This window comes from Physella acuta, unplaced genomic scaffold (genome assembly GCF_028476545.2).
Source record: "Physella acuta isolate Inbredline_101_S28 unplaced genomic scaffold, ASM2847654v3 ptg001307l, whole genome shotgun sequence".
NCBI classification, from domain to species: domain Eukaryota; kingdom Metazoa; phylum Mollusca; class Gastropoda; family Physidae; genus Physella; species Physella acuta.
Genome location: NW_026732822.1, coordinates 15,181 through 40,427, shown reverse-complemented (window position 1 = coordinate 40,427; position 25,247 = coordinate 15,181). Strand labels below are relative to the sequence as shown.

Genomic DNA, 25,247 nt, shown 5'->3' with positions numbered 1-25,247 from the left:
GTCTATGTGTTAGTGTGTTTTCGTTTACTTGCGCAGGAAAGGACGGACATCTTCATAAGTTTTATTTACTAATATTTACGAACAGGTTTAAATTAAATCTGGATCTGCGTAATCAATTTAAGATGCTTTTAGTTTGGGTTGATATAGATCTCTGGATCTAGAAGATATTCTAGATCTAGATTCTAGATCTAAAAGTTATTGTTATTGAATGATGTAGATCTAGAAGTAGAATGTTGATCTACTTTACTAGATATCTAGATCTAGATCTAGATAGATTCTTTCTACTTTTTTAGATTCTAGTCTAGATCTAGATCTAGATTCGGTAAAACTCTATTTTAGCGTATTTTATTATTTTTATTCTCCGCTTCTTGTTTACATCCAGATGACCGTATGCCGTATTTTATTATAATAACCAAAACATTAGGAAAACACGATTTATTTATTTGTGCTGTTTTTGTTTTAACAAATGAATTAAAAAAACTAGGAGTATGACTTCGTTTTAGATTTTGATAATTTACTTTAGTCAAAACTTGAGAAAAAAACCAAATTTAGAATAATTAATGATATGAATGTGCTATGTTCATGTGTCAGAATTTTCATGGCAATGGGTGAAGTACGTAAATGTAACTCACAATTGCAAGGCGGCTAAGTTTGTATTGTTACAAGTATCTCCCAGGCATGATACTGTAAATTAAATAAACATTTATGAACTTAAAATGACCCCAAAACTGAGGCCAACACAATTTCAAACAGCTACTGCCCGAGCTATGACGTATACTGTTAATTAAAGTCTAGTCAATGTGAACTCACGGTGAACCCGTGACCGGATTTTTCTCCCGCTGACGATATTTAATTGGAACAGTTCTAATGCTTTTTTATTTTGTTTTTTTTTACCTTTTCTAATTAAAAATCACATTCATAAAAAAATAAGTAGATCTAGTGTTTTCCTAACGTTTTTGTGTGTTTCGGTTGTGTTTATAATAAAATACGCTCAAATGGAGGTGAACGTCAAGCGGGGAATAAAATACGCTAAAATGGAGTTTTACCTCTAGATTCTAAATGTTTAGATCTGTGTGGGCATTCATATTAATTATTAATTAATAATTACTAATTAGAAATGTAGGGTAATCCATCATTTTAGGTACGTAAAATCCGCCAAGACTAGTCATGTGAAAAAAAGGTGTTACATAGTTCGGAATCCACCAGAAGTACTGTTAAACCATACTTTATTTGGCACCATCTTTTTAATACAGAACATTTAAAATTTGGTTAGGCCCTAGAATCTAGATTGATTTTAATTAATAATTGTGTGTCAAATACTACTTTACTAATCATTTTGCATTACTAATTATTTTTAAGTGTTTCTGCTAACTGTTTAAGCTACTAAACTTTGTTTAGTTCATTTTAACTAGATCTAATTAATTGATTATTGTAAATCCTCTGCAAGTGAAAAGAATTAAACGTTTGACTTTATTATTTTTATATTTTTAGTTTTACTAATTTAAATCTACTATTTCATTTATTCCTGATATTATAACCGACGCTAAACTAAGGTTTTACCCTATGTTAATTACATAGATCTATATACTTAGATCTATTTTCTATCTACTAATATTCATAAGCTCATAGGTTATACATAGATCTAGTAGCTAGTAGACCTAGACCGAGATCAATATTTTAAACCTGAAGACTATAGTAACTATCTACTATTAATTAGGCCTCTTTACAAAAACATTTTCTATGTTTTAGTCCTGTTACCAACATCAAACAAATATCCAAGTTTTTAAATCAACTGTGGAAAATGAAGCCTAGGTAGGTATTTGCTATCTAACACAAAACAGATTGCAACTGTTGTAAACTTTTTAACTATAAGACAAATTGCTGCTTATTAATCAGAATAATGGCAACACAACATTCCTGTTTACTGCATTTGTTACATGTTAAACAATTTATGCATATGTATTTTTATAACTCGAATTTCATTTGCAACTCAGAGGTAGAGAAAGAAGAGGGCGGCCAAAAAGAAACAGATCCACCACCATGATTGAAATTGTTAAGCCCCCTGCTGACTCTAGGGGATACAGGTGAGTACAGTCTGATGTTCGCTGGTTTACACAGTAGTAAAGTTTTAGTAGTGTTGAATTGATGTACCACATCATACAGGTGAGTACAATATGATGTTCCCTGGTTTACACTTAGAGCTGCTGAATTTGATAAAAAGGGTACCACATCATACAGGTGAGTAAAATCTGATTTTAGCTTGTTTACCTTTAGTATTACAGAATTTGATATACCACATCATACAGGTGAGTAAAATCTGATGTTAGCTTTTTTAGCTTAGTTAGTGCTGACTTTAATATGTATATATCACATGACAGGTCCAGTGCTTGTTCTAGAATTTTTGGACATTGACGCATACATTATATTGTATGGTTGAATTTTGGTAACCCTGCAGTGCTAATACATGAAATATTCTTTAGAAAATTAAATTTTTATAACTGTAAATGAAAAGGGTTTATAGTTCAAGTCAAAATTAACAAAATAATTTACGTGTGCTCATGAGCACAACAAACTTAATATTATTATTTTTTAGAATGTTATTAAATTTAAACTTTTAACCAAGTTCTAAAATTATCATATTTCAACATTTATCAATTTTAGAAAAATTGTTAAACAATTCTGTTATTTGTTATTTATGGTTGAAGTCTTGCTTAGTGCAACAGGTCCGTAATACATTACTTTAAGACTGATCCATTAAAATGTGTATGAGCTCTATCACATTTCTTAGACCACCACTCTTATCATTAGAATATGAAAACAAACAATGACACAATTTTATACTGATAAAAAAATGTAGGCATCAGGTATCTTCATTTAAAACTGATATAAAGCCTTACCTTCCTAAATAGCAAAAAATGTTCAAAAATACTTATTAAGAAAATAATAGGCATTGTTATAAAAGACATTGCTCTGTACTGCTACCCTACTTTATGACACATATAACATGATAAATCACCAAAGCACAACATAACAACACCCCCTTCATGTTATTTGTTATTTACAGAGTTGTGATCTTGCCAAATGGAATAACAGCAATGCTCATCTCAGAAAACTCATCTTTCATAACAAACTCAAAAAGATTAAATCCTACAGAACTTATGGAGATTGATGAATTGTACAGTGATGGGGAGGTAAAATAGGGTGACAATTCTATTTTAAAACATGATGTTTTTCTCTTTTAGAAGTATGTAGGCACACTTGTATATAAAGAACACCTAAAGTATCCCATCCAAGTTAAGACTAATTAATATTACGAATCTCTTAAGAAGTTCAGTTTTATAAAATAGAGTTCAAATTTTTTAGTCTTTATAAATTAATAAGCATAATTATTAATTTAGCAATCTCAGACATCCAGTTAGCAAATATTAACTCGCTAGTTAGTACGTTGACTAGGCTGTTTTAGTTTTACACTGTAAGTCCACCACTAGATAGGAGAAATATATTCAAAGCTTGCTCGTAGTATGAGTGTGGTGCTCTTTGTTGAAGACAATAAATGAGCCAATTATTTGCAGGCAGCAGCCGCATTGTGTATTGGTGTAGGAAGTTTCTCAGATCTACCAGAGATACCAGGATTTGCACACTTTATGGAACATAGTAAATTTCTGCTTTTTTACTAAATCCCTTTGTCTATAGCAATCCTGTTTGCTTGAAGTAAATCTGTTTGTCTTTAGTAAATGGTGATAATTTGTAAATCTGTCCGTAAAAAATCATTCTTTTTTACTAACATGATCTGTATTTTACTTGTAGTTAATCTTACAAAAAATGTATTACTACATCGCAACATTAGAGGGTTAACTCTTTAAAAGCACAAAAGATAATATGAAATCTATTGTAACTTGTAATGCACTCTATTCTGTTATTAAAAAGTTGAAGGATTTATTTCTTTTTTCCTTGTAGTGGTTTTTATGGGCAGCAAGAAATTCCCAAAAGAAAACTACTGGGACGATTATCTTGCACAGAATGGCGGAGAATCAAATGCATGGACAGATTGTGAAAGGGTATGTTGATCAGTTAGTCTCATCTATGTTGATCAGTTACTCTGTTTCATCTTTAAATTGTATATTGTATTCAAGAAACCATTATAATCAAATGTATTTCAATTACTTTTGCCTGTACTTAAATGTGTATACAATCACTTCTATTTTTTTAACTTACATTTAAATAGAAATCTCATTTTTTTAAAAATACATTTCATCAAGCTTATTTGTTACAATAATAGGTATTTCTTTCATCACTTATAATATAGTGTACAACAATATTCAACACATCTGATGTTTACTTAGGTTCTATAGCTGGTTTACTGATGTTTCTCATATTTGAAATTCACTCACTAAAACAACAGTTTGGTTTGGTTTTGTGCTGATAACTCATGCTAGTGCTAGTATCTGCTTTCCCTACCATTGTCCTAGGTTACAAAACATCATACTTTCATTTGTTACTATGACAACTAGTGTTGAATCTAAATTAACAAACACTGGAGTTACATTTTTGTGTTTCAGACCTGCTTCTTCTTTGTTTGCCACCAAAATTCATTTATCAAAGCTTTGGATATTTTTGCCCAGTTTTTCATCAGCCCTCTCTTCAACAAGAACTCTGTTGATCGTGAAATTTTGGCTGTGGATAACGGTAGGAGGTTTTTTTTTAACATGGCTACAATGGTGTTAAGTGGATAGTGGTTTGGGTATATTAAAAAGGTAGACCAGTGAAGCAGTAGGTTAAAGTAGTAAATGAAGTGAATCTTCTTACTGCAGCCACATTGTGAGGCTGCTCTCTATGGAGATTGTGTTTGATGTCTGGTTGGTTTGTGTTTTGACACATCAGGGTTGACTTGTCATGTCCATTTTTGTGTCTCAACAAAGATAATTTGGAAATTTCATCTTGTTCTATCATAGTGTTGTTGCAGATACATGGGCATTGAATGGGGGTAATGTAGTAGACCCAGACCCATTGTAACATGGGTACACTGATGTTTATTGAATATTGCAATGAGTGCTATACAAGCATTATTCTTAATCATAATATGTACTTTATGAATGCGCAATGCTTGTTATCTTTTAATACACTTAAATGAATATTTGGTTAATTTGTTAGATTTCTTGGGTAATTAAAAAAAAATCATTTATTTAGATTCTCTATATGTTTATAAATTCAACCTCTAGACTGTCTGGTTTGTATGCTGGGTGTACTGTGGTTATAACAGGAAGTGTTTCTCTCTAGAATTTCAGATGGTATCAAGCAGAGACAATGAAAGAATGAGAAGCATTATGGCATATGAGCTGGTAGAAACTGGACATCCTATGGCTAAATTTATGGCAGGTAAGTTCCACAGTTATTGGAAACTGGACATCCTATGGCTAAATTTATGACAGGTAAGTTCCACAGTTATTGGAAACTGGACATCCTATGGCTAAATTTATGACAGGTAAGTTCCACAGTTATTGGAAACTGGACATCCTATGGCTAAATTTATGACAGGTAAGTTCCACAGTTATTGGAAACTGGACATCCTATGGCTAAATTTATGACAGGTAAGTTCCACAGTTATTGGAAACTGGACATCCTATGGCTAAATTTATGGCAGATAAGTTCCACAGTTATTGGAAACTGGACATCCTATGGCTAAATTTATGACAGGTAAGTTCCACAGTTATTGGAAACTGGACATCCTATGGCTAAATTTATGACAGGTAAGTTCCACAGTTATTGGAAATTGGACATCCTATGGCTAAATTTATGACAGGTAAGTTCCACAGTTATTGGAAACTGGACATCCTATGGCTAAATTTATGACAGGTAAGTTCCACAGTTATTGGAAACTGGACATCCTATGGCTAAATTTATGGCAGATAAGTTCCACAGTTATTGGAAACTGGACATCCTATGGCTAAATTTATGACAGGTAAGTTCCACAGTTATTGGAAACTGGACATCCTATGGCTAAATTTATGACAGGTAAGTTCCACAGTTATTGGAAATTGGACATCCTATGGCTAAATTTATGACAGGTAAGTTCCACAGTTATTGGAAACTGGACATCCTATGGCTAAATTTATGACAGGTAAGTTCCACAGTTATTGGAAACTGGACATCCTATGGCTAAATTTATGACAGGTAAGTTCCACAGTTATTGGAAACTGGACATCCTATGGCTAAATTTATGGCAGATAAGTTCCACAGTTATTGGAAACTGGACATCCTATGGCTAAATTTATGACAGGTAAGTTCCACAGTTATTGGAAACTGGACATCCTATGGCTAAATTTATGACAGGTAAGTTCCACAGTTATTGGAAACTGGACATCCTATGGCTAAATTTATGACAGGTAAGTTCCACAGTTATTGGAAACTGGACATCCTATGGCTAAATTTATGACAGGTAAGTTCCACAGTTATTGGAAACTGGACATCCTATGGCTAAATTTATGGCAGATAAGTTCCACAGTTATTGGAAACTGGACATCCTATGGCTAAATTTATGACAGGTAAGTTCCACAGTTATTGGAAATTGGACATCCTATGGCTAAATTTATGAAAGATAAGTTCCAGACTTATTGGGAACTGGACATCTTATGACTTATTTTCTTATTTTATGATTTATTTTTGGTTTAACAAACTAACATCTGTGCAATTGTTCCTCTTTTTGGCCTTCAAATTCTTCTCTTTATGTATGACAGTTCCTACTTTTGGTCCTTAAAAAATCTACTTTACAAGATTCATCTAAAACTCAAGTAACCTTCTTTGCTACATAAAGTTTGTGTGACCCTCCATGTTTGTGGCTGTTTTGTTGAACTATATAATTTTGTTTTTCAGGCAACAAAAAATCTCTGAAAGATGATCCGCTAAAAAACAACATCAATGTGTACGAGCAGCTGCACAGCTTTTACCGTAGAATGTATTCAGCCCACTATATGACCTTAGTAGTCCACGCCATGGGTAAGAATGTACAGATTGTTGTAAGTTGTTTTTTTAAAGTTTATCATTTTAGTTTACTTAACTATGTAAGCAGCCCCAAGCTGGACCTTAAAAGCTGTTGTCAAAAAATTTAAAAAATGATTCACTAGTTTTAATTTTCTGTTTTCAGATGATCTCGATACAATAGAAAATTATATTATTCGAATATTTTCTCCTATTCCCAATAAGTAAGTGACAATTAGCAAAACCATGGAGATGTGCCATTGTTTACTGCAATGCTTCTTTTCCTTTTGAGGACATTTTGTTTTACCAAAACTTGATGATTCAAATTTATTTCAATTTTTATTTACATTATTATACTAGCCCATAAAAATGAACTTTGCAGTGAATATTGCTTATTTTGTTTTTGTTTTTACAAAGAATACTTTAAGTTACCTAATAAATGCATTCTACATAAGTTGAAAGTTTTTTTAAATTCTGTTTAAAAATGTGAAAATTTTTATTTGGTTAAAGATTCATTCTCCATTCTTCTCATTCTCTTGCTGGTAGAACATTACAAGCCAATCATCATGTCCAGGTTTATCTCATTTTACTTTTTCTTTTCAGTGAGATTCCTCGGCCTAAATTTATTAAGGTAAAGTTATTAAACAATGCTTTTTGTTTTGTTCTTAAGCTTCTAAATATTGCTTGTAGATTGGAGAGCTTAATTTTTAAATTTTAGGGTGATTGAGCTTATCATTTGTGATGTAATTCGACAACAATTAGCGACCTACTTATAGCATGTAATTCGACAACAATCAGCGACATACCTATAACATATGTAAAACGACAACAATTAGCAACACCTATAACAGCTCTCACCCCAATTAATTTTTATTTTTTTAGCCTCCTTTCCAAGAGAAGAAATTAAACAAACTTGTAAAGGGTAAGTTAAATATACATTTGTAGTACCTGTAGTGGCATGGGAATCTGAGGTATAGTGGTGTTGATGTGATTGTGGCTGGTGTAGAGATTTAAAGAGAGGTGATTATAATTGGTGTAGTAACACATTTAAAGAGCAGATTGGGATTATATCTAGTGTAGTAACAAATTTAAAGAACAGATTGTGATTGTGTCTAGTGTAGTAACAAATTTAAAGAACAGATTGTGATTGTGTCTAGTGTAGTAACAAATTTAAAGAACGTATTGTTCCACAGTGATACCAATAGAGGATGTACACAAGATGGAGATTATCTGGGCGTTGCCGCCCCTCATGGAGCACTACAGGTTTTCTTTTGTCATTTGTCATATATGCATATATATATATATATATATATATATATATGTATGTATGTATTTATTAGTTTTCAACTGTTATATTCTCTCCAATTTTTCTCAAGACTTAGAAAATTTCATATTTAGACAGCCTACTTAAGTAATGAAAATTTTCCTTATTACTCATTGATGTTTATTTAGGTTTACAATTCATTGCAAATCATCATTAACTTTTTTTTTGGTTGCTAAATTATACAGTTAGCTGCTGGCTTTACCGTCTATATTGTTAAGCTCTGAGCTAGATGTAGTGTGATCTGTATAACCAAGCTCATGATTGTGTTTTCAGGGCTAGAGTTATTGAATATTTATCATTGGTTATTGGCCATGAAGGAAAAGGTAGTATTCTGTCCTACTTACAGAAGAGGTAAGAGCCAAATTGTTGATTTCAAGTAGTTTTATTAGTAGCCCACTGTATCACATATAAATCTTTAGTGCATCTATGAAATTTATTACAATTATTGATTTATAATGCTATAGTTAGCTGTGATTTCACTATGTTTTTAGGCACCTAGCCTTAGAAATAGCGGGTGGAAATGATATGACTGGCTACACACACAATTCCACTTGGTCTGCTTTCATTCTTACCATCAAACTGACTGAGCATGGCTTTCTCAACTATGAGGAGGTAATTTCTATTTATTGTTATCTTGATATAGTTGTTTAATGTTTTGTAACTTCAGAGTTCCTATATTATTTATCAAGAAATTCTTTTTTTATAAAATTGTTTGCTTTTAAGTGTTAATTTACATATGAAATAGTGATTTATTTTGTTACAATCTTTTTTTTTGTTACTGGTTTACACAAGGTAAAAAAAAAAAGTAAGTTTAAGAACAAATGATCCATATGACAGATGAAGTAGAGTTCACATGGTTTTTAACCTTGGCATATGAAGAGATAGTGTGGTCAGCACCATGCCCAGCTGCCTTTACTTTCCCAAATGTGAGGCATGTACCCACCAGAGCTGGGTGGACTCAGGGACATCCAACAGTTGCAAGTCCAGACCGAATCCAAAATCAAGACCTTAGTCAAGCAATCGACAAACATCGTCCCCTGTTACGGATAAAAGGTTCAGTTAAATATTTCATCTGTCAATCAAATCAGATGAAGTGCTCTAAAAACCCATGTATTTCATATCTGTTGTATCACTGGACCCATTTCTCCTCTGTAATGTTGAGCCACCAGGTTCTAGAGGTGATATTCCAGTACATTAATATCCTGAAAGTGACCCTCCCTGCGCATGTATTTGAGGAACAGAAACACATTCAAGAAACAAAGTATATTTTTAAGGAGCAGGTAATGTGGTTTTCTTCAGTCTGACTTCCACTCTATTATTTTAATGGAAGGGAGGGTTATACAAATTCTTTTACACATTTTGAAATCATCACCTTTTCCCTTTTGTACCCAATACGCATGGGGCCACTACTTTTGTCAGTCTTCAGAAATGTTACTTGCTGTCCTCTACCAGCTGCTCCCCTGTTTTCATTTTATATTCTTGAGACATCAAGTTTAGCGCCACTCCTGCAATATCATCTGGAATTCATTCTTAAGCCACGCCCCGTCAAGTGCCATCTCCTTTTATTATTATTTTGGAAACTGCTTCCATTTCCATCTCTCCTAGTCTATCATTGGAGATGTGTTAGGCCAGTGTATGCATTTTATCCTTCGCAAGCACTTAGTTAAGAAAGAGTCCAGTGATCTGCTAGCTGTGGTTGTTACTTTCCAGCATTTGCTGCCGTGCAGTAGGTTGATAAGGACATCACTTTTGAAAGTCTGCATTTGGTCTTGGGGAAGATTCTTTTTGATCGCCATGTTTTTTGCATGGTTGCAAAGGCTTGTTTGGCTTTAGAGATGCGTGTTTTAATTTCAGCAGTGCAGTCTCCTTCATAATCTTTTACTTTCTCTACTTGTGTGTTGTTAATTTTAATAGGTTCTTGGTGAGTTGTAGTTTGCTTCATAACTTTGGTTTTGTTAATGTTTAATATAATTCTAACTCCATTTGCAAAATAGTTTTTCCCGCATGTTTTTTTGGCTTCTAGCTAGTAGAGTTATGTCATCTGCAAAGTCCAGATTCTCTAGGCTAGTTGTTTGTTTCCATCCAACGCCTCAAGCTTTGTCTGTAGTTTGTGTCATCAGCCAATCAACCCCTAAGTTAAAAAGCAGTAGATTTTGAAATAGAATATGAAGCCAATGGTTTTCTTTAGGAATTCATCTATAATTATGTAAAACTATCAGGGATAGTCATGTTTGTATATTGTAGGAATCCATCTATAACTATGTAGAAGAACTCGCAGAGAACATGCACATGTTTGTTTATTGTAGGACTCCATCTATAACTATGTGGAACTAGCAGAGAACATGCACATGTTTGTTTATTGTAGGAATCCATCTATAACTATGTGGAACTAGCAGAGAACATGCACATGTTTGTTTATTGTAGGAATCCATCTATAACTATGTAGAAGAACTAGCAGAGAACATGCACATGTTTGTTTATTGTAGGAATCCATCTATAACTATGTGGAACTAGCAGAGAACATGCACATGTTTGTTTATTGTAGGAATCCATCTATAACTATGTAGAACTAGCAGAGGACATGCACATGTTTGTTTATTGTAGGAATCCATCTATAACTATGTGGAACTAGCAGAGAACATGCACATGTTTGTTTATTGTAGGAATCCATCTATAACTATGTGGAAGAACTCGCAGAGAACATGCACATGTTTGTTTATTGTAGGAATCCATCTATAACTATGTGGAACTAGCAGAGAACATGCACATGTTTGTTTATTGTAGGAATCCATCTATAACTATGTGGAACTAGCAGAGAACATGCACATGTTTGTTTATTGTAGGAATCCATCTATAACTATGTAGAAGAACTAGCTGAGAACATGCACATGTTTCCACCTGAACATTACCTGTGCGGCCGCAACTTGTTTTTTGAGTACAATGAACAGGTAACTGACCCATGGCTATGGTGTTAATTAGTTTGCAGTTTTTAAACATTCAGGGGTAAAAGTTGTAAAATTTCCTTTTTGAATCTGACAGTTCATAGCAAGTGGAGTAGAGTTTACCTGTTTCTGTGACCTCGGCGTATGAATGAACAATGTTGATGGGGGAAAAGGAAGTTCATCTATGTATAGTGTGGTCAACACTATGGCCAGCCACTTATACCAGTGCTGGGTGGACTTAGGCATCCTATCCACTTGAGCCCATGATCCAAACTCTGTACTTTCTGGCTAATAATTGTACCTCCACAGTGTTCCTTTAACTATTGTTTGATGCCCATTGTTTGTTTATAATGTAGTAAACTGTTTTACTTTTTTAAAAAAACAATATTGAGATGTGTATTGATTTCTTCCTCCAGCTGATACGAGATTGCTTGGATTTCCTGAGACCCCAGGGCATGATGGTGATGTTGTTTAACCAAGAGTACAGCCAGCTCCCAAACCTCTGTGAGGAACCTTGGCTGGGCACCAAGTACCTGGCTCAAAGTGAGTTGTTGCTTTACTAGCAGATAACTGGCAATGTCCAGCTCCAAATACCTGGCTCAAAGTGAGTTGTTGCTTTACTAGCAGATAACTGGCAATGTCCAGCTCCAAATACCTGGCTCAAAGTGAGTTGTTGCTTTACTAGCAGATAACTGGCAATGTCCAGCTCCCAAACCTCTGTGAGGAACCTTGGCTGGGCACTAAATACCTGGCTCAAAGTGAGTTGTTGCTTTACTAGCAGATAACTGGCAATGTCCAGCTCCCAAACCTCTGTGAGGAACCCTGGCTGGGCACCAAGTACCTGGCTCAAAGTGAGTTGTTGCTTTACTAGCAGATAACTGGCAATGTCCAGCTCCCAAACCTCTGTGAGGAACCCTGGCTGGGCACCAAGTACCTGGCTCAAAGTGAGTTGTTGCTTTACTAGCAGATAACTGGCAATGTCCAGCTCCCAAACCTCTGTGAGGAACCTTGGCTGGGCACCAAGTACCTGGCTCAAAGTGAGTTGTTGCTTTACTAGCAGATAACTGGCAATGTCCAGCTCCCAAACCTCTGTGAGGAACCCTGGCTGGGCACCAAGTACCTGGCTCAAAGTGAGTTGTTGCTTTACTAGCAGATAACTAGCAATGTCCAGCTCCCAAACCTCTGTGAGGAACCTTGGCTGGGCACTAAATACCTGGCTCAAAGTGAGTTGTTGCTTTACTAGCAGATAACTGGCAATGTCCAGCTCCCAAACCTCTGTGAGGAACCCTGGCTGGGCACCAAGTACCTGGCTCAAAGTGAGTTGTTGCTTTACTAGCAGATAACTGGCAATGTCCAGCTCCCAAACCTCTGTGAGGAACCTTGGCTGGGCACCAAATACCTGGCTCAAAGTGAGTTGTTGCTTTACTAGCAGATAACTGGCAATGTCCAGCTCCAAATACCTGGCTCAAAGTGAGTTGTTGCTTTACTAGCAGATAACTGGCAATGTCCAGCTCCAAATACCTGGCTCAAAGTGAGTTGTTGCTTTACTAGCAGATAACTGGCAATGTCCAGCTCCCAAACCTCTGTGAGGAACCCTGGCTAGGCACCAAGTACCTGGCTCAAAGTGAGTTGTTGCTTTACTAGCAGATAACTGGCAATGTCCAGCTCCCAAACCTCTATGAGGTACCCTGGCTGGGCACCAAATACCTGGCTCAAAGTGAGTTGTTGCTTTACTAGCAGATAACTGGCAATGTCCAGCTCCAAATACCTGGCTCAAAGTGAGTTGTTGCTTTACTAGCAGATAACTGGCAATGTCCAGCTTCCAAACCTCTGTGGGGAACCTTGGCTGGGCACCAAATACCTGGCTCAAAGTGAGTTGTTGCTTTACTAGCAGATAACTGGCAATGTACAGATAACTTTGGCAAGGAATCTTCTAGTTATTCTTCTGTGTTACAATGAACGTTTATCGGTGTTTAAGCTGTAAAGCTTAAACCCAGGCATGAGATTAATAATTGTTTATAAGTCTCACTGAGAGTAGAGCATAAAATTGAAACACAAAGGTTTCAGGTTCAGGTATTGGGCTTGAGTCCCTATAATATCCCTGAGTCCACCCAGCTGATATAGGTACCTGACTTATATCAGGGGAGATAAATGTGGCTGGATATAATGTTGACCACACTATGCCAATATGCTGAGGTTACACAAAAAGGTGAATTTTGCTTCATCTGCCACATGGACCACCAGGTTTCAAAGGGTAATTTTATTTTAATTACCATGTTGTTGAAGTTATGTTGGTTTGAAAAGATCTTTATTATTGTAGGGCTGGCATTCTGTTTTATAGAGATAACATTCTTTATGTTGTTTGACTTCTTGCATGCTGTCCTTGTATTTTCAAAATTTGTCTGAAACAATTTTGATCAGCATGTAATGGGGTAGGGGGGTGTATTCCTACATAACATTTTCTGGTTGTGTCTTGATCAAAGCTAGCTTAGAAAGTGTTTTCTGGATTAGAGTTTTCTGTTAGTCATAGCAATCCCTTCCACCCTCCAGGTGTTGATGATGCTTTAATAACAAGGCTTCTGAGTAAGTTGTGATTTATTATTGACTGTATTGCTATAAATTACAAGGTTTATAAAATATATTCTAAACATAATTTTTTTTATTAATTATATGTACCCTAATTGTGTTAAATAAAAAAATATAAAACACATGTATTTAGATGATTAAAGATTAATAATTGAAGAGTCAGCCCAGAAAGTATAAGGTTTAACTCAATTTGAAGCATTAATTTGGTATCTCTGACAGTATAGCCTTACATTATTTCTAAACTTTGGAAGAATTAAAATGTTTTTTTCTTTAAATTTAGTTGTCTTTTATCAAATGTATCATCAATCTCAATTGTTTTCTTTATAATTGTAAAACAATCAACAGATGTGAGTCCAAATCCAGAACTAAAATTACCAGATCCAAATCCATATATTGGTGAGATTTTAACATTATTTTGATCCACACAATTGAGATTTTCTTTTTAGAAATTTGTTTAGATTATTTCATTGGCAACAATTTAAAAATGATTTGCAAATAATTCAGTAGTTGCTAATAGGACCTGTATGTTGAAATCTTGATCTGAATCTATTTTTGTAGCCACAGATTTTAGTCTCATTAAAGTCAAAAAGTCAAGTAAAGTAAGAGGATGAAATTTTGTTAGAGTTTATGTTGCTTTAATATCCAGATGGATTGTATTTCAGAACCTCTTTTGTTAGAGTTCCTGTTGCTTTAATATCCAGATGGATTGTATTTCAGAACCTATTTTGTTAGAGTTCCTGTTGCTTTAATATCCAGATGGATTGTATATCAGAACTTCTCTTGTTAGAGTTCTTGTTGCTTTAATATCCAGATGGATAGTATTTCAGAACCTCTTTTGTTAGAGTTCATGTTGCTTTAATATCCAGATGGATTGTATTTCAGAACCTCTTTTGTTTGAGTTCTTGTTGTTTGTGCTGATTTTTTGTGTGTATTATATTTCAGAATTTCTCTTTTGAGGGAGATAAAGAAATAATAGCTTGAGTGTTAACTAGTCTTATTAATATTAGTAAATTTGACAGTGTTGTTGATTGTAGGCCTACATGGTGAAATAGCAATACCATTCATTGTGTGCAATCTGTCATTTTATTATTAAGATCTAGAGTGATAATTGATTTAATTTTTTTTAATGTTGACACTACAGTGCTAAGCTTATGGATGTATAGTTAATGTTATGAATGTGGTTTTGATGTTGTCTGTGTATGTTTTGATGTTCTGATCACAATAATGTTGATGTTGATTCTCTGTTCTTAAAGTTGAGACATGAATAATTTATTTTGGCAGTACCCTGTGGTTGTAATGAACAAGGATGGCCTACGTATGTGGTACAAAAAAGACAACACGTATCACATGCCAAACGCTTACATCTACTTTCACTTTATCAGTCCTGCTATATCAAAGAATGAACATAGGTACCATAACTGTTTTCTTTCAATATTTTTAAAAGCATGTAATTATGTGGCTTTTGAAACTTCAGAATTTAATTTTGATTCCTTTTTTTTTTTTTTTGAATTTTTTATTCCTATATAGTAATTGGTTTGATTTGTCTGTCATAATAAAGTAACTCTATATCAGATCTTAGATAAGAATGCTATAGTGTCTGTGATCACCATCTAGGTGCCCAAGGGTGTCTTGTATGAAAACCATAAGTGTTGGTTAATCAAACTCTGTAATTGTGAGGTAGAACATTCCTTGGAGACCAAATCTTTCATAGCCAGTGTTATAATTATAACAACTTTTCTTTATTATAATTAGTCTTCCTTCTATTCCCAGCATTGCCCTTGGTGATGTGTACATGACACTGTTGCTACAACAGCTGACAGAAACTCTATACAACGCCACACTGGCAGGATATGAGTAAGTTTTGTAATTGTGCTACAATGGTGGCAGGATATGAGTAAGTTTTGTAATTGTGCTACAATGGTTGTAGGATATGAGTAAGTTTTATAATTGTGCTACAATGGTGACAGGATATGAGTAAGTTTTGTAATTGTGCTACAATGGTTGCAGGATATGAGTAAGTTTTGTAATTGTGCTACAATGATGGCAGGATATGAGTAAGTTTTGTAATTGTGCTACAATGATTGCAGGATATGAGTAAGTTTTGTAATTGTGCTACAATGATGGCAGGATATGAGTAAGTTTTGTAATTGTGCTACAATGATGGCAGGTTATGAGTAAGTTTTGTAATTGTGCTACAATGATGGCAGGATATGAGTAAGTTTTGTAATTGTGCTACAATAGTGGCAGGATATGAGTAAGATTTGTAATTGTGCTACAATAGTGGCAGGATATGAGTAAGTTTTGTAATTGTGCTACAATAGTGGCAGGATATGAGTAAGTTTTGTAATTGTGCTACAATGATTGCAGGATATGAGTAAGTTTTGTAATTGTGATACAATGTTTGCAGGATATGAGTAAGTTTTATAATTGTGCTACAATGGTGGCAGGATATGAGTAAGTTTTGTAATTGTGCTACAATAGTGGCAGGATATGAGTAAGTTTTGTAATTGTGCTACAATAGTGGCAGGATATGAGTAAGTTTTGTAATTGTGCTACAATGGTGGCAGGATATGAGTAAGTTTTGTAATTGTGCTACATTGATGGCAGGATATGAGTAAGATTTGTAATTGTGCTACAATGGTGGCAGGATATGAGTAAGTTTTGTAATTGTGCTACAATGGTGGCAGGATATGAGTAAGTTTTGTAATTGTGCTACAATGATGGCAGGATATGAGTAAGTTTTGTAATTGTGCTACAATGATTGCAGGACATGAGTAAGTTTTGTAATTGTACTACAATGATATTCTAGCTGGCTTTATCAGCAAAGCCTTTTTATTCCTCTCTGTATTTCAGCTTATCAATTGTAACTTTTTCAACAACCCTATATTATATCCAAAAACCCATTTTATTTTTTTAACAATATCTCACAATTTTGTATTTTATTTTATTTGAAATTAATATCTAGACTGATAGACTGCTATATTCTATATTTAGGTACTCCTTTGATGGCACACCAGAAGGGGTCATTTTTATTATTGGAGGCTACAGTGAAAAAATTAAGGTGACTTATACATAGGCACTATTTTGTATACTGTAGCTTAAAATACAATCACATTTCATTTTTTTTAGCGCAATTTCCATTCTGGAGAATTGCGTTTATTAACTTGTCATTTCTGGGAATGGATGGATGGATGTGTGTCCGCAGCTTTAAGTCGTATCTCCTCCTCAACGAAGCAATATCGAGGACTAGTTCCAAAAACAAATATGTTAAGCAAGTTCCGAGGATGATTGTGGGCCAAAAAAATTCCCGGGTTTTTTAAAAGAGCGACAACTAAACACCCCCTACACGTCCGCATTATTTAAAATTACATTATACATAATACATTACAGTACAATATAGCAAAGAAGGCAGTGGAAGGCGAAGGAAAGGAGGGTAAATAATGTGACCTGGCTGGCTTAGCAGCGAACTGCGCGAGACGCAGGCGAAGGAGGAGGAGCTATGATTTATCTCGATTTAAAATTGTTATGGATAACATAAGGAAATTGTGCTTAAATTGTCACTAGACTTTTTACTTGTTTCACTATGAGCTGAAAAATTCTGAAAAATCTGAAGCAGTTGTCCTTGAAAGTGTGCGTAATTTTCCTGAAGCATTTTTTCTCTTTGTTTAGCTTGTCGCCGCAGACATGCTGAAAGTGTTCCAGAACTTTCAAACCAACGAAGACAATTTTAACTCCGTATTGACCCACCTCAAGCAGTTCTACATCAATAAGCTGATAAAACCAGTGGAACTCGCCAGGTTTGACAAGTTCATCTGTTTTAAACTAATCATCTGAAGCTATGATTTCATTGATTGCTATAAAGGTTTTAACGAGGGTTAGTAATGAGAAATTATTCCAGGAGCAGATTATCTCTGAAAAAATACAAGTTCCTGAGATAAAATGATGTAATAGCATTGACATTTTTTTTAGATATTTTATCTAGAAATATTTTTGCAGAGATAATTTGTCAACATATTTGTCCTGAGATATTTTGTCCAGAGATATTTTGTTGACAGAAATTTTGTCTAGAGATATTTTATCGACGGATGTTTTGCTGAGAGATGTGTGGAGAGATGTTTTGTTGAGAGAGGTTTTGTCATGATGTATCTGAACTGTTCCAGCTCTGTGCGCTACCGTCTGTTAGAGCAGAAAGACCCATCATTATGTAACAGGTACAAGCACTTGGACAGCGTGAACTACTCGATGCTGAAAGAGTTTGTGGAGGAGATGTTCTCATCTTTATTCATTGAAGGATTTGTCACAGGGAATCTATTCCCCCAGGTAAGAGTTTTCTAGGTCTCTTTGTTGATAGGTAAAGTACTATATAAAACTTGTGTTTTTATTGAAAAGTGCAGGTAAAAATTAAACAAACTTTAGAGTACTAACAGTTTTATAAAACAATTTTAGATTTTGAAAATCCACTTTAGAACATTGTAAACAAAACAAAATTTGCTCCCCTCTTGTTTATGCCTAGACTGTTTGCATTGTTGATGGCACACAAATGTTTGTTGGCCCATTGTTAAATTTTTGTTTGGAAATATAAAGCACACAACCATGACAAGCACAGAGAGCAACCTAGTCTAAACAAAGTAAACAATTCACTTGAGTTCTTTTTAGTAGTATTTAATCATTAAATAAAGCTTGCTGTATACTTACAAACTCTTAGGATGCCCTTGACATTGGTGAACTGGCTCTGCCATTGATAAAGAAACCTCTACCGTTTGAAGATATTCCCAAGGTAATGATTGCTCCCTTATTCTACTGCACATTTCAAAATATTGATTTCATTTTGCTGTGGTTTAAGTAGGCATAGGGATTTGTAATTCTATGTAGAATGTATAGCTAGGTGGTTGTAGTAGTCAAAAGGAATTTGTGTAAGTATTTTATGTAGATTATATAGGTAGGTGGTGGTAGTAGGGTTAGTGATTTGTGCAAGTAATTCTATATAGATTATATTGCTAGGCCTAAGGATTTGTGTGAACTATTCTTTAATTATTTTAATATTAATTGCACAAATATGTGCTGGGACACAACTTGAGCTGTCAATTCTTGTGAGCTAATTTAACATTTTACCAACTGTTCAGTTAGTGTTAAGCACCCATTTAGTTTAATAAGGTAACACAAGCTTTAACTTTTGTAGAAATTTGTTGTTGTTTTTTTAACAGTAATGATAAACTTGTTAGGGTAACCTAACTTGTTGAGTTAAGGTAACATTGGTGTTATTAATTCTCACTCTTATTGTGCTCAGTGGCAAATAATTTTGTTGTGCTATTAATGTCAAGTTGATTGATTTCAGTGTGCTCTCTCTAGCCAAAGCAAATAATTTTGATGTGTTTAAAAACTGTCAATCCCTGGGTTGATTGATGCAAATGTGTTTTCTCTAGCCAAAAAAATAATTTTGATGTGTTTAGAAATCCCTGATTTGATTAATAATAATTTTGATGCATTAGAAATGCTGTCAATCCCTGAGTTGATTGTTGCCAATGTGTTTTCTCTAGCCAAAACAAATAATTTTGATGTGTTTAGAAATGCTGTTGATCCTTGAGTTAATTTATTCCAATGTGTTTTCTCTAGCCAAAACAAATAATTTTGATGTGTTTAGAAATGCTGTTGATCCTTGAGTTAATTTATTCCAATGTGTTTTCTCTAGCCAAAACAAATAATTTTGATGTGTTTAGAAATGCTGTCGATCCCTGATTTGATAAATAATAATTTTGATGTGTTTAGAAATGCTGTCGATCCTTGAGTTAATTTATTCCAATGTGTTTTCTCTAGCCAAAACAAATAATTTTGATGTGTTTAAAAATGCTGTCAATCCCTGATTTGATTAATAATAATTTTGATGTGTTTAGAAATGCTGTCGATCCCTGATTTGATAAATAATAATTTTGATGTGTTTAGAAATGCTGTCTATCCTTGAGTTAATTGATTCCAATGTGTTTTCTCTAGCCAAAACAAATAATTTTGATGTGTTTAGAAATGCTGTCAATCCCTGGGTAGATTGTTGCCAATGTGTTTTCTCTAGCCCTTGGTGTTGGAGCTGCCTGAAGGGGACTTCAAGTGTTTTATGTCATCTGTCAACAAAGAGGACACCAACTCCTGTGTGGTGCACTACTATCAGCTAGGGCTGGGCAGCATTATGAATACATGTCTCAATGACCTGCTGGCAGTAAGTTCTTTGTTCCGTCCTAGTCCATACTCCTGGTACTATCAGCTGGGGCTGGGTAGCATTATGAACACATGTCTTAATGACCTGCTGGCAGTAAGTTGTTTGTTCAGTCCTAGTCCATACTCCTGGTACTATCAGCTGGGACTGGGCAGCTATTTAATTATGTTTAGTCCTAGTTCATACTCCTGGTATTAATGGAAGCATTATGTGAGTTACATTTGTTGAATATAAAAAAAAATGTGTTTGTCTAGCTAGCAGATATTGTTTTAATGTTCATTTGGTTATGAATTAGGTTATAAATTTTTATAAAATTCTGAACCAATTTTAAATATAAAGTATTGTGGGTCTCTTTGTCAACAAAGAGAAATGCATTGAATGAATATGTGTTATCCCCAACTAAACAAAGTTGGATTCTCTATGTTTCTCTATCCCACCAGGCGGCCATGAATGAGCCATTGTTTAACGTACTCCGTACAGAGTTCCAGCTTGGATACAGCGTCTACTGCCAGCCCTGTACCACCCACGGGGTGTTAGGTTTTCTCTTGGTGGTGGAGAGTCAGGCCAACAAATTCAGGTTGGTTACATCAGAGGGTGGGGGGGGGGGGGAGTCAGGCCAACAAATTCAGGTTGGTTACATCAGGGGGGGGGGGGGGGGTGGGAGTTGTATTGATGTGTGAGGTCGAGGGGCATTGGCCTGCTAGGAATTGATCATGGGGGAGGGCTCCAAAATCTTTTTTTTTTAACCGTAACAATTTTAACAATATAAAATTTGTTGTTTTTTTTTGACATTCAGAGTGTTAAGATAGTCAACATAAGGGCATCTTCACCAATAGGTGTAACTTAATTTAAAGAGAACTAACACCCACCCCTGTCTACACCACTGGTTGCATAAATGGCCAGTTTGTCCTTTATGTTGTTGCTTCCACTATAGGCCAATGTGGACAAATGTTGTTAAAACTATGCCTAATTAGTTGTTGACACTTTGTTGATGAATTTATTTTGTTATTTCAGTATGAAAAGTATTGATGAAATTATGACCAAGTTTTTAAGAGATTTTGAAAAAAACATTGAAGAAATGCCTCCTGCTAAATTTAAAGATATGGTAAGCATAAATTAAAGATTAGTAGAAATTATTAAAAGTTAGCCTAAAATAAAACATCATTTTTAAATTTGTCAGTGCTTTAACTGTTGGATACATAGAAAAACGTTAAGAACCATATTTGAAGTATATCTTTTTCCACTAGAATCTAGTAAAATTGCTTTTATTGCTTTTGCTGATATTTTCCAACTATAGGTTGAAAGCCACGCCTCAGTCAAGATTTCAGAAGATGCAGACCTTTATGATGAGTCAAGTGCTTACTGGCATGAAATTGTTAAACAGAGCTACATGTTTGATAGACTCAAACTTGAGGTAGGCTGGTTACAGAGCTACAAGCTGACTTCTAACCCAAAAGTCTTGAGTTTGGATCCTGGATTCTAGTCCATGGGTCATCAATGAGCACCCAGCTCTGATGAGTACCTGACTATCTTTAGTGCAAGCGGCTGGGCATAAAACTGACCATGGGTCATCAATGAGCACCCAGCTCTGATGAGTACCTGACTATCTTTAGTGCAAGCGACTGGGCATAAAACTGACCCATGGGTCATCAATGAGCACCCAGCTCTGATGAGTACCTGACTATCTTTAGTGCAAGCGGCTGGGCATAAAACTGACCCATGGGTCATCAATGAGCACCCAGCTCTGATGAGTACCTGACTATCTTTAGTGCAAGCGGCTGGGCATAAAACTGACCCATGGGTCATCAATGAGCACCCAGCTCTGATGAGTACCTGACTATCTTTAGTGCAAGCGGCTGGGCATAAAACTGACCCATGGGTCATCAATGAGCACCCAGCTCTGATGAGTACCTGACTATCTTTAGTGCAAGCGGCTGGGCATAAAACTGACCATGGGTCATCAATGAGCACCCAGCTCTGATGAGTACCTGACTATCTTTAGTGCAAGCAGCTGGGCATAAAACTGACCATGGGTCATCAATGAGCACCCAGCTCTGATGAGTACCTGACTATCTTTAGTGCAAGCGGCTGGGCATAAAACTGACCCATGGGTCATCAATGAGCACCCAGCTCTGATGAGTACCTGACTATCTTTAGTGCAAGCGGCTGGGCATAAAACTGACCATGGGTCATCAATGAGCACCCAGCTCTGATGAGTACCTGACTATCTTTAGTGCAAGCAGCTGGGCATAAAACTGACCATGGGTCATCAATGAGCACCCAGCTCTGATGTGTACCTGACTATCTTTAGTGCAAGCAGCTGGGCATAAAACTGACCATGGGTCATCAATGAGCACCCAGCTCTGATGAGTACCTGACTATCTTTAGTGCAAGCGGCTGGGAATAAAACTGACCAGTGAGCAGGACATTTACCCCTATCACTTACCCCAGCCAAAACAACTGTAGTACTACTTTACTCTCTTGTCGATAACAAATTGACCCTACTCCTAACGTTAAACTAACTTTAATCAAAAGGCAATGTTAGAGTTCTGGTTTTTGTTATGGTTACAGTTTAAGTTATTAAATGGCAAGACAACAAAAGATGAGGGGATGTTGTTCAGCTGATGGGGGAGGGATGTCGTCCACTCAACTGACCACACTATCTCTAAAACAGACTAACTCTACTTCACTTGCGGTTCACTGTACAAAGTGTAAACAGCCCCACTTGACCCATGAATCTTCTATTTCAGTATGAAGCCTTGCAACAGCTGACACAGAAAGACCTTCTCAACTGGTATAAGCAACTGATCTCAAACAAACAAAGGAAGTTGTCTGTTATGGTGAGTCGTGTCAAACTTCATTTTTTTTTTATAAGGGATTAGAAATTGCCAATTTGTAGAGTAGCAGTTTCTAGACTGTAAGGCAAAAATTGTTCTTCTGTATGTGTAATAAAGTAAATAAATTGCTCACTTGTTTTTAGTTTGCATCCATATCCCAGCTAAGGCAACACGTACCGAAAGTACTTTTATATTCATGATACATTCTTTAGATGGGAGTGAAGTTAAGGGAAATAAAGCAGGAGTGATCTCCTCTAAACTTTCTTGAATCTATATATATATATAATTCTCTTCTTGGAGACGTTAGAAAACAAGCTGTAAGCGCGCTCCCTACCACCCCCACCCCTACATGGTCTGGTGAGCTGTGGTTCACGCTAAATGTTTACAATTTTAGAGCCGGGTTTAGTGACGGCTATTAGGGGCAGATAATTTAGTTTGAAACGATTTTAAACTTAGGGGAAGTAACTAAGAGGAGGCTGCTTTCAGGGGTGGGGGGTTGGGGAAAGAAGGGGGGGGGGGTATCATCCTTAACAAGCTACTGATAGTGTTTTAAAGCAAATATATTCAGTGGCAGCATTGGTACTGTCGAAATCACAAATTATGAATTACTGAAAAGTAGAAAATAAATAACTAAATAGCAGCGTATGATACGCCGGGGGTCGGCTCGTATACTTATAAAAGACTACAAGGGATGGCAACTCTGGATATTGACATGATTTTTATTCAATTTTTAATTACTTAACATTTTTAAAATAAAATAGAATATGATAGAAAAAAATAATTGCTCATTAAGTGAAATGCAAACAATCTGTGTATAATAGTGCAGAATATAAGTACTTCACACCTGGACTATTTAGTTTAGCAACCATGATCTTAACCAACCCAACTGCACCTACACCCCCCCCCCCCCTTAGAGATGCTTGAAAGCTGAAAGAAACATTGTTCATAGTATCCCGAGTTAAACCTATCAATGTCATCATTAATTGTCACAGCTTTTGTCACTTTTGCTGTCAACTTTTTTTTCCCCAACTTCTCAAACATGGTAACAAAGTTGAAAACCACCTGGCAATCCAAACACAAGCTTCAAAACAAGCTCATATCTTTTTTAACCCCACAGATTGAAGGCTGCAGTAGATCTAAAGTCAGCTGCGGCGACGCCCCCACTGACATGGAACCTTCCCTGAAAACCATCAGGACAGGCATCAAAGAGTTTAAAGCTGCCATCAAGTCAGCCATCACCATGAGGCCCCTGTGTAAGGTCACATCAAAGACTGACCTGGTAGAGCTACAGAACCTGGGGGTCAACTACATCACAGACATGTGTGAGTTCAAGAGTAAGATGACCCTGCTGCCACACCATGTCATCAACAAGTGATGCTGGCACCGTCCTTGGACTTGTGACGACGCCTTTGGCTGCGAGTGATAGATAATGTTCATTTATGTGGATTTTTAAGAACCATCGGAACTGGTTTTATGTTATAACTAGAACAAAAATATTTTTGAAAACATTAATGTGTGTAACAAAAATCAAAAGCAAAATGGATTTACTTTGTGACCTTGTTGTTCTATGGCATTCATTTTAGAGTGTGCAATAGAATATCTGATCAAAAATTGTAAAATTGAATGTTTTTGTGGCTTAATGTAATCTCCAGATACATTGATTTGCTTTATTTTACATGAGAGAGATTGTATGTATTTATTATATAACATCCGAATTTGTTTACTACAATTTAAAAAAAGATTGATTTGTGTAAATACATCAGAATCATGTCTATTACATCTTCCAATATTAAAAAAAATATTCCCTCCTTGTTTTGTTGGCCCAATATTTTCTTAAGAAAAATTGTGTGTAGTCTGTCTGTTAAAAATTGATAATTTCATTATATCAGTTTATATAATTTCACCAACGTCAACAACTAGGAAAACTATGATTTAAAAAAACAATGTCCATTTATTATAGCTATATATATCAAGGCCCTATTAGAAATGGATTGCTTTGGTGAAATATTTATTTTTTAAAAAAATAATGCTTTAATGATTCATCAAAACAATGTGCCTAATGAATGAATTAGCCTAAATATGTGCTTAAGCGTAATTAACAATCGTTTTTAAGGAGGGGTCATTGTTAATTAATTATGTCTCGCTTTTTAGACAGCCTTTCACCCACCCACGTTTACCTCCCTTCCCCTTTTTTTTTGGTTAGACCTCAAAAAGTTGTCTTCGTACCCCCCCCCCCCCCCATCCACATTACAAAATTTCTAAAGAAAAATTAGGTTTTTTTTTCTTTGCATTAGCCCTTTAGGTCAACCCACCCACCTCTTCACGCGTCACAAAAAAAAACCTATGAGTAGGCCTATCCCGAACAATCCCTGTAAGAA

At 35.4% G+C, this 25,247-nt stretch overlaps 1 protein-coding gene across 3 annotated transcripts; it reads left to right on the top strand.

Moving 5' to 3' along the window:
• LOC131958267 (nardilysin) lies at positions 1–24,670 on the top strand. Of its 3 annotated transcripts, none has more exons than XM_059323196.1 (33): positions 1–85; positions 1,750–1,812; positions 1,995–2,084; positions 3,065–3,191; positions 3,573–3,654; positions 3,958–4,058; positions 4,560–4,686; positions 5,278–5,376; positions 6,871–6,993; positions 7,142–7,199; positions 7,579–7,606; positions 7,858–7,897; positions 8,169–8,238; positions 8,573–8,650; positions 8,791–8,911; positions 9,469–9,579; positions 11,143–11,247; positions 11,658–11,784; positions 13,792–13,824; positions 14,173–14,223; positions 14,386–14,426; positions 15,109–15,236; positions 15,598–15,681; positions 16,822–16,888; positions 17,497–17,624; positions 17,988–18,147; positions 18,533–18,604; positions 19,892–20,035; positions 20,473–20,609; positions 21,047–21,137; positions 21,330–21,446; positions 22,783–22,872; positions 23,987–24,670. In XM_059323196.1, the coding sequence occupies exons 2-33, from the start codon at positions 1,802–1,804 to the stop codon at positions 24,242–24,244; spliced, it is 3,099 nt and encodes a 1,032-aa protein (XP_059179179.1). In that variant the 5' UTR covers positions 1–85; positions 1,750–1,801; the 3' UTR covers positions 24,245–24,670. The 3 variants fall into 3 exon arrangements, with proteins under 3 accessions (XP_059179179.1, XP_059179180.1, XP_059179181.1); XM_059323197.1 differs by having other exon boundaries at positions 13–108; XM_059323198.1 differs by lacking the exon at positions 1–85 and adding an exon at positions 1,251–1,268.
• The last annotated feature ends 577 nt before the right edge of the window (positions 24,671–25,247 follow it).